General features: G+C 43.6%; 1 protein-coding gene and 2 long non-coding RNA genes across 3 annotated transcripts; all 3 read left to right on the forward strand.

Moving 5' to 3' along the window:
• The first annotated feature begins 342 nt into the window (after window positions 1-342).
• On the forward strand, window positions 343-4260 carry LOC130520888 (NLR family CARD domain-containing protein 3-like). Its single transcript, XM_057024586.1, has 5 exons — window positions 343-446; window positions 717-829; window positions 931-2708; window positions 3632-3808; window positions 3919-4260. Exons 3-5 carry the CDS (start codon window positions 1759-1761, stop codon window positions 3971-3973), a joined length of 1182 nt encoding a protein of 393 aa, XP_056880566.1. The 5' UTR covers window positions 343-446; window positions 717-829; window positions 931-1758; the 3' UTR covers window positions 3974-4260.
• Window positions 4261-4415: 155 nt separating this feature from the next.
• LOC130520887 (uncharacterized) lies at window positions 4416-7024 on the forward strand. Its single transcript, XR_008949097.1, has 3 exons — window positions 4416-4570; window positions 4875-5047; window positions 6878-7024. It is a non-coding gene; the product is annotated as an uncharacterized LOC130520887 (long non-coding RNA).
• A 245-nt stretch (window positions 7025-7269) lies between these two features.
• Window positions 7270-8827, forward strand: LOC130520886 (uncharacterized). The gene is made up of 2 exons (XR_008949096.1): window positions 7270-7427; window positions 7960-8827. It is a non-coding gene; the product is annotated as an uncharacterized LOC130520886 (long non-coding RNA).
• The last annotated feature ends 1042 nt before the right edge of the window (window positions 8828-9869 follow it).

Below are 9869 nucleotides of genomic sequence, written 5' to 3' on the forward strand. Positions count from 1 at the left end.
ATCCGGTTCTCCTCACGGATCCATGACTACAACATGTTGCTGCAAGTGCAGAGACGTTTGCTCTGGAAAGAACTTTAGAGCACATTCAGTGCTGCAGGATGAGGGGCTGGAAAAGGTGCCAGTTCTTTTCTCACTGCAGGGAACAGTTAAAAAAAGCAGCTTAAACTCTGAACACATGAAAATGATACAGAGACATCATTGATTTATTGATTCATTGTTATTCAGAATGGATTAGAAATGTTCCTGTTTGATAAAAATGCAGTGAATTGGGATTATTTAACTACAACCTCTCCAGATTATTTACCTTCATCACAGTCTCATCACTATTTCTGATGTTTCCTCAGGATGGACGAGGACAGAGCAGAGTCCACAGTGCCCAGCTGTGTGTCCATGAAGAGTGACCGGTCCAAAGGTGGAATAATAAACTTCAGAAGTTCAGAGGAAATGTAAGAAAACTAAAGCGTGATGATGTGTTTGTGTGGCAGCTGTTAGTCACATTAACAGCAGCAGGTTGTGAGTTTATTATTGGAGATGTTTAACACTTAAACCTCAGACAGTCATATAGTTACAGACTTAATGTGAATATTGTTGATTAGAAACAAGAATCAGGTTTAAACTGAAAGATGAATTCAGACATAAATGCTGGAACAATATTGAGTCTTGATCAGGTTCTTTCATCCTATAAATCAAAGGACTAATAGAGATGTGTTTCATAGTGAGAGGGGGGAGCACATCCTATCAAACTGGGACCAGGCAGCTCCACCAGGAGAGTCCTCTTGTTCACAATCTGGAAGCAGATCTGGAGATGCTGAAATGAAGCCCAAACAAAGTAAAACTGTTCAATATGAGATTTAATTTGTGATGTCATGAATTTGTAGTTGTGTTGATGATTTATTATAGATGGAAATCATTGGTTTACTTAATGTTCAGGAGGTGATCTGCAGGAGGTGATAGAAGTCATAAGATGAGTCTGAAGAGAAGATGTGAACATGTGACTGAAGGAACTCATGAAGCAGGAAGTGGAACCCTGCTGAACAAGATCTACACTGAGCTCTACATCACTGAGGGACAAAGTGAGGAGGTGGACACACAACATGAGGTGAGACAGCTTGAGAGAACCTCCAAGAAGAACATCCAGGACACTCCAATCAAGTGCCAGGACATCTTCAAAGTCTTATCTGAGCAACAGAGACACATCAGAGTGGTTCTGACCAACGGTGTCGCCGGCGTTGGAAAAACTTCTCAGTGCAGAAGTTCAGTCTGGACTGGGCAGAAGGTTTGGAGAACCAAGACATCAGTCTGGTGCTTCCGCTCTCATGCAGGGAGCTGAACTTGATCAGAGATGAGCAGCACAGTCTTCTCTCACTGCTTCATGTTTTCCATCCAACATTACAGAAGATCAGAGCAGAAGATCTGACTGTCTGGAAACTTCTGTTCATCTTTGATGGCCTGGATGAAAGCAGATTTTCACTGGGTTTCAACAAGCATCAGCTCATCTCTGATGTCACACAAGTATCGTCCGTTGACGTGCTCCTGGTGAACCTCATCCAGGGGAACCTGCTTCCCTCAGCTCTCATCTGGATCACCTCCAGACCTGCAGCAGCCCATCAGATTCCTCCCTCGTGTGTTGACAGGATCACAGAAGTACGAGGCTTCACTGACTCCCAGAAGGAGGAGTACTTCAGGAGGAGGTTCAGTGATGAAGATCTGTCCCAGAGAATCATCTCACACATCAAGGCCTCCAGGAGCCTCCACATCATGTGTCTGATCCCAGTTTTCTGCTGGATCACTGCTATAGTTCTGGAGGACATGATGACCAGAGACCAGAGAGGAGAGCTGCCCAAAACCCTGACTGACCTCTACTCACACTTCCTGAGGGTTCAGATAAAGAGGAAGAAGCAGAAGTATGGAGGAAAGCAGAGACCAGAGGAACTGACTGAGGCTGATAAAGAACTCCTTCTGAAGTTGGGTCGGCTGGCGTTTGAACATCTGGAGAAAGGAAACATCATGTTCTACTCAGAAGACCTGGAGCGATGTGGACTGGACGTCTCCGAGGTGTCGGTGTACTCAGGAGTTTGTACAGAGATCTTCAAGAGAGAGAGTGTGATCTTCCAGAAATCAGTCTACTGCTTTGTTCATCTGAGCATTCAGGAGTTTCTGGCTGCCGTCTACATGTTCCACCGTTACACCAGGAAAGACACAGCGGTTATAAATAAGTTCCTAAAATATTCTGAACCAGTCAAATCTCTTGATGACTTCCTCAGGAGAGCACTAATGAAATCTCTCAAAAGTGAAAATGGCCACCTGGACTTGTTTGTTCGCTTCCTTCATGGTCTCTCTCTGGAGTCCAATCAGAGGATCTTGGGTGGACTGTTGGATCAGAGGAACAGCCACCCAGAAACCATCCAGAAGGTCCTCAACAACCTGAAGGAGGTGAACAGTGATGAAATCTCCCCAGACAGAAGCATCAACATCTTCCACTGTCTGATGGAGATGAAGGATCAGTCAGTCCATCAGGAGATCCAAGAGTTCCTGAAGTCAGGGGAGAAATCAAAGAGGGAACTGTCAGAGATCCACTGTTCAGCTCTGGCCTACCTGCTGCAGATGTCAGAGGAGGTTCTGGATGAGCTGGACCTGCAGCAGTACAACACCTCAGTGGAGGGACGACGTCGCCTGATTCCAGCTGTGAGGAACTGCAGGAAGTTCCAGTAAGTAAAGATTTCTGGGGCCGGACATCGGCGTTTAAATCAAGCGAGTCGATCATGTCAGGTAGCCATACCCCCTCCAGTGGTCATTCCTTCAATTCTTTATCTCCATGCAGCGTCCATAAATTAAAAACAACAATTCATCCAGAAATGTTCAACACTGGCTGGATATAAGTTCAAAGGTCAATCCAGACAAACCAACATAAGGCAGGAATAATAGGAGCCACAAGTTAACTGACTATCATGAAATTACTGTCATGTCATTAAATAACTTTTGTTTGTTTGTATACATCGTATTCTAACGACAGAAAAACACATTTTAACTAATGACACGTGACTATTTTGCTTCATTTGTTCAACGTAAAAACAGCCGGCCTCGTTGGTTTAAATGGGTGTTTTAGGTCTTTGTGGCGGTTCCGTTTGGAGCCTTTATGTGACCCACAAAGTTGTTGGAGCCTTTCCACACCCGTTAGGTGGCAACTTCATCACTAGCAACAAAAGGTGCAGTGAAAATGATTTGAAGGGAAACAGGCAGATAGAACAGAAGCTGAGGGCAATCGATGCAACCAGAGACTCTGATGTCATCGATCGGATCGCTGAATTAAGACTTGACGCACCATCGTACAAATTGGATGAAATGCAAAATATCCAAAGAGCCGATAGACAGATAAAAAGATGCACGTTTCTTTAAACCATTTGCTATAATCATTTTAAATATTGAGTAATTATGAGCTGTTCTAAAATAAGACAAATGTTGAGAATAATTCAGTTGCATTTCAGATCTGATGGTCGTTCAAACTGTTGCTCTACGGTGTTGAATTTAGCTTTTCCAGGAAATGAGCTACATTTGTGTTGAGGTAGATTCTCAGATAAGTTGATGAGAAATCCCAAAGTTTGACTCACTATTTTTGTTTCATACACAACAGACTGTCTGGTAGTTTTCTTTCAACGAGTCATTGGGAAGTTGTGGCCTCAGCAATGACGTCAAACCCTTCTCATCTACGGGAGCTGAGCTTAAGAGAGAACAAAAGCCTGACAGATGCCGACGTAAAGTTACTGTCTTCTGCAATGATGCATCCAAACTGCAGACTGGAGACGCTCAGGTCAGGAGGCCTCTGTTGGTCTTTCCTAAATTTCTTTACATTTTCTGCTTTTCTCTTCATTTTCAGATTTAGAAATGTGTTTTTATTTGCCCCATTTATTCCTTTTCCAGGCTGTGGTACTGCAGTTTATCAGAGATCAGCTGTGACTCTCTGGCCTCGGCCTGAGGTCCAATCCCTCCGATCTGAGGGTTCTGGACCTGAGTCAGAACCAGCTGCAGGATCCAGGAGTGAAGCTGCTCTGTGGTTTTCTCCAGGATCCTCTCTGTGAGCTGGAGACTCTCAGGTCAGCTTTCTTTTATCTTCGACATAACAACTAAACAATGAAAGGCTTCAAGATAAACTCCATTGACTTTTGGAGAAGAGAAGTTTAGTATGAATTTAAATGAGCCATTGAAAGTCAATTTTATAGATACTTTTTAACTGTGTTGTTGCTGTAATATCCCAGTTCATCAGTGGGGGGGCAGAGCTCCTGACTCCAAGGCCCTGATTGAATAATGAAATAAAATGAAATAATGATTTTGAGCAAGTGTTAATATGACTTTTCCTCCAATAAGAGATAATTTCTTGCCATGATTCCTGATCCAGACTGAGGTGTGACTGCAGTTTATCAGAGATCAGCTGCGACTCTCTGGCCTCGGCCCTGAGGTCCAATCCCTCCCATCTGAGGGTTCTGGACCTGAGTAGGAACCAGCTGAAGGATCCAGGAGTGAAGCTGCTCTGTGGTTTTCTCCAGGATCCTCTCTGTGAGCTGGAGACTCTCAGGTCAGCTTTCTTTTATCTTCGACATAACAACTAAACAATGAAAGGCTTCAAGATAAACTCCATTGACTTTTGGAGAAGAGAAGTTTAGTATGAATTTAAATGAGCCATTGAAAGTCAATTTTATAGATACTTTTTAACTGTGTTGTTGCTGTAATATCCCAGTTTATCAGTGGGGGGCCAGAGCTCTCCTGACTCCAAGGGCCCTGATTAAATAATGAAATAAAATGAAATAATGATTTTGAGCAAGTGTAATATGACTTTTCCTCCAATAAGAGATCATTTCTTGCCATGATTCCTGATCCAGACTGAGTGGCTGCAGTTTATCAGAGATCAGCTGTGACTCTCTGGCCTCGGCGCTGAGGTCCAATCCCTCCCATCTGAGGGTTCTGGACCTGAGTAGAACCAGCTGAAGGATCCAGCAGTGAAGCAGCTCTGTGGTTTTCTCCAGGATCCTCTCTGTAAGCTGGAGACTCTCAGGTCAGTCAGAGATGATCCAGTACTTTCCCAGGTGTAACTAGTTAGACAATAAATGTTTCCATGTTTGATCTTTGTTATAAACGTAGTGTTACAGTTCTCAGAAAAAAGACCACACAGGACAGATTTGCAGTATTAAATTGGTTGTGGAAATCTGTCCCATGTGAGGATGGTCATCAATGACTAGAAAGGAAGTATCAGTAGTAGATTTGTCTTGTTTTATTTTAGGCTGGCCACAAAACCGCCCAAACATTCAGACCAATCAAAAATGGTTCTTCCTGTCTTTTAAAGATCAGAAGGAAAACTAGAAACCCCAAAAAGAAAGCTGCTGCAGTGTGCCATGCCCCTTCTCTCCTGAGAAAAAAGCCATCCCAAAAAAGAGAAAAGCCCAAGTGTGAAGTGAGCCCCCTGTTAAACCTTGGTACCGAAAGCCTGCAGTCATTCTCATCTTAGGTGGCTTCATTCCAGCCAGAAGCCCAAACCTGCCTCCCTCTTAAAGGGGCAGCAGGTCAGTCCAACCACAGAAACCTTCATGAAGATCTGAAGCTTTCAGCATCCACAATTGTTGCACCTCACTTCCATTGGAGTCCAAATCAGAAGTCAACAAGTTGATTCTGCACCGATTCTACACAATGCAACCATTTTAAAAAGGTTTCCATCCATAAGTTTTCACAATATTTAAATAAATCTGTTTGTTCATCGCTTCCTTCTTTTGTAATGATCATTAAAGAAAATGACCTTATTTGAGTTTTTCTCTCTCACAAATATGACTTTCTATGAACGATGCAATAAATGCAGCTGCAATCTAAGACAATATGGAAGTATGTGTATATAATAGTAGTGGAAGTAGCTCATAAAATAATACATTTGCTCTTCTCATCGAATCTTTCTATGTTATTAAAGAAAAACCTGCTCTTAGTCAACAACATCTAAGACATCAGCAAAAATCCTAATTTTCTACAATCTAATATAAACCAGTAGAGAAGACTCTTTCTGCAGAGACACTGGTGGCAGGAATGCAGAAGTATCACCTGCTCAACTTGGAAGGTGGAGCAGAAACCACCAGCTGAGAAGGTCCTCAGCGAGAGGAAGTGGTGGAGAACCATGAAACTTGCTAAGCTCCACCTCAGCTCCAGAGACGGGCTGAGCTGGAGCTGTGGCACCAGGTATCGCCCAGAAGAGCCTCCAACAAACAAGCTCTTCTCTTGGGAGGAGAGGGCTTTGAATCTCAGCTCAGTGTGCTTGTCTCTAGTAGGTGGCAGCTGCACCTTTTCCTGAGGTCCTTGTTGATGCCCTGAGGGGAATTGATGCTCCTGCAATGTTTTCTGGCAGCATTGAGCTTGCAGTGGGGCAATCAAACACACTGTGGGGGGGCTCTCTTTCCTTCTCTCATCTGGAGAACAAGTGACACCAGCTGCCAATCATTGTTGGAGAAATGTGCAGTCAGGGGAACGATGCGTCCAGACTATAGCCACCCTTCCAGCATCCAGCAGTGTCTAAAACCTTTGATTTGGTTTCACCAGAGAGTGTAGGGATTGCAGGGTCGCTGCAGCATCGCCCACAAGCTATCAGGAGTGGGTCGCTTTGTCCCAACTCCTGACAAGAGTTGAGTGCTATTGAGAAATGTGGTCTCACAAACTTGGAAGGTATTTTGACCCACACACACTTTACATACGCTGTAGATCTTGTCCAACCGCCCTGAAAGAACCCAAAATAGGAACATACGGCAGATAAGCCGGTGCAGGACCAGAGGTTTGTTGCTTGTAAGCTTGTGTTTTGCTCTGGTACATGTTGATTTTTATTTGTCTTCTCTCAAAATAATTGTTATTTTAGACTAAGTCGCTGCAGTTTATCAGAGACCAGCTGTGATTCTGTGGCCTCAGCTCTGAAGTCCAACCTCTCCCATCTGAGGGTTCTGGACCTGAGCTTCAACACGTTGCAGGATTCAGGAGTGAAGCGGCTCTGTTCTGGACTGGAGAGTCCAACTGTAAACTGGAGAGGCTCAGGTCAGTCTTCATTTTTCTACCTATATACCAGCTGCTAAGATGGTGAAGTGAGGCTGTTCTCAACACTGCTGTGATGCACCACATTAAAAAAATTCCTTGTAATATCGTAATTCAGGTCTGACCCAACTAAGAACTAACGTAGGTTTAGTACTGACGCAGATAACATGCAGACCTGCACCGTATAACCTCATCCTGCATTTTTCAGATTGTGCGTGCAGTTTATCAGAGATCAGCTGTGACTCTCTGGCCTCGGCGCTGAGGTCCAATCCCTCCCATCTCAGAGAACTGGACCTGAGTCAGAACCAGCTGCAGGATCCAGGAGTGAAGCTGCTCTGTGGTTTTCTCCAGGATCCAAACTGCCGACTGGAAACTCTGAGGTAAACACCATTCTCAAAAATGTCCATTATTCCATCCGAGGGTCCTCACACTTTCTGAGTGTGTGTGTTGTGCCCAGTTCCTTCAGGAGGGAGGGCCACACGGGGACCACTTATTCATGATAAATTGATTTAAGGACAATGAAAAAGCCGACAGATGGTAACCAAAATTAGACAAAACTAGGTGAGGGTGCCTGGAGACACCAGCCAACGAGGAGGGAGATGGTGAGGGAGACAGGAAGTCATAAGACAGACAGGTTGTGCCTTTAAAGATGAGCCACAGGTGAGATGGATCTCCATGATGAGATGGGAGGGAAAGAGGTGGGAGAACCTGGGAAGAGTGAGGGCCAGAACAATATATATTCTCCTCTGGAACAGTGCAAACCTGAGAGGTTGGAATTGTGGTAATTACATATTACTATCATTTTTTAACCTGTAACTAAATTAAATATTTACAGATCATGCCTTTGATTAACCTTTCAGATGAATACTGGTTTCACTTATAACCTTATAAAAGTTTCCCTTCTTTATTTAGATTAAGGCGCTGCAGGTTATCAGAGATCAGCTGTGGCTCTCTGGCCTCGGCGCTGAGGTCCAATCCCTCCCATCTCAGAGAACTGGACCTGAGTGAGAACCAGCTGCAGGATTCAGGAGTGAAGCTGCTGTCTGATCTCGTAGAGAATCCAGACTATGGGCTGGAGACATTGAGACAGTAGCTGGTTGAAGCCAGTCAACTCCCGCTCATCTGCTGCATCACTCACTGACCACTGGTGAAGAGCATCTGTGGAAACATCTGCCGTCTACTCCCTCCATAGATGAAAAATTCAGTTTTTAAAAAGCGCTGGTGGACTTTCAGGAGATCAGTCGATGGTCGACAAAGCAGAAGCAGCTTCGCCTTGAAGTTAAATTAGTTCCTGGTATCACACAATGCATCTTTATAAAGTTCTAAATGGCTCCTCGGCCACTCTTAGAAGCATGGAAACATTCTCTTAATTGTCTCTTCAAATGTCTGTATTATACGTTACTATTTTACATCATGCCTTCAGAATCTTTAGGGTTTAGTATTTACTGTCTCTGTGACATGGAGCATTGGAATATTTCAGCTGCAGCCAGCAAAAACCCATCAGAATGACGGCTATCGGTGGGAACCGCAGCTCATTTGACTTTAGTCAATCTGTTCAATGTTATAGGATTTATTGCAATCTAATAAAAACTATGAATAAATGTGGGAAATAGGAAATAAAAAGAAGCAAAATGACCAAATAAATCTCCCATGAATACTGTAAATTTAAAGATGTCAAGAATGGAATATCAGCTTAAATGGAATCAAACATAAAGTGAAAAGGCCTCCTTTAAGTTTACTGCAAAAAAAACACTAAATCAAGAGCGACACGCGCCAAAAACGTCTCATTCTCTCTTCTGTCTCCACTCATTCTTTTATATTCTCTTAAGATAATGGGGACGGGGTCGTGTGATAACAAAACAACCTAATTGGGGACTATATTTTTGTTGCAGGACCTTTGGCTCTTCAGAAGTTTCTATGTTGGCTTCCACAGATTGTGCATCCACTAGAAACTCAGTGTTTTTGAGGAACTACCAGGAGCGGCTGGAGTGGAGGCCAATGACGCTATAGCTACATATAGCTACATATAGATCACCGTTATCCTCAACCCAAAAGACCACCAGTTGGCGCAGCAATACTAAAGATAGGAGGTTGTGGTCGTTGCGCAGACGCGGAGTGATATCACGCACAAACGTGCCCTATGTTCTATATACCGTATGTTCGCGACCAAAGGGCGCACACCGTATTAAAAGGTGCAGCCTCAGTTACGGGTGCTATTTCTGTATTTAACACATACATCAGGCGCTCCGGATTATAGGGCGCGGGCATGGTAAAACATAACCGCTACGATAGCTTAAAACATGCATGCTAGCGCGTATTTACCATTTTGCAAAAGCGGCAAGTCGAACAACCAACAACAATGTTTCCAAAACTGAAATTTTCGTATTTTTCGTATTTTGTTATTAAGCCCCGGAGGGCTGAAGCAGGACCGCTGTTAAAAATGTATCAGTCCGCGCTTCCAGTTCTGGTGCAACGTCCAGTTCTAAATGTATGAATCCACGTATTGACGTTTCAACGTCCCATCAGTAAACGGAGAGATTTGGATATAGTCCCCCTGAGGTGTGTTTTTAGAGCAGTTCTTAACAACTTTCTCTTTGCCTGATAAGAGGTCCAAACATTATTTCACTTCCCTATAAAATACTCTAAAATTTGCCATTCAAGATCAGATACCACCAGGTATAATTCATCCTCTAAATTTTCACAATTTCTTATTCTGTCCGGCTGTTTTTAGACCTTTGGCAACATCAAATAAAGTACCCAACTGGTATTATGTCAGGCTGGTTTACATCCCATTAAAGAAGCCAGCAGAAATAAAGCACAAC

The sequence above is a fragment of the Takifugu flavidus genome, unplaced genomic scaffold (genome assembly GCF_003711565.1).
Source record: "Takifugu flavidus isolate HTHZ2018 unplaced genomic scaffold, ASM371156v2 ctg568, whole genome shotgun sequence".
NCBI lineage: Eukaryota > Metazoa > Chordata > Actinopteri > Tetraodontiformes > Tetraodontidae > Takifugu > Takifugu flavidus.

Bases quoted from the DNA above. Each gene is read 5' to 3' on its own strand.
- LOC130520888 (XM_057024586.1), top strand. From the start codon at position 1,759: ATGTGTCTGATCCCAGTTTTCTGCTGGATCACTGCTATAGTTCTGGAG. The intron at 2,709-3,631 runs GTAAGTAAAGAT...CATACACAACAG, and splicing joins AGGAACTGCAGGAAGTTCCA to ACTGTCTGGTAGTTTTCTTT. The intron at 3,809-3,918 runs GTCAGGAGGCCT...TTCCTTTTCCAG, and splicing joins TGCAGACTGGAGACGCTCAG to GCTGTGGTACTGCAGTTTAT.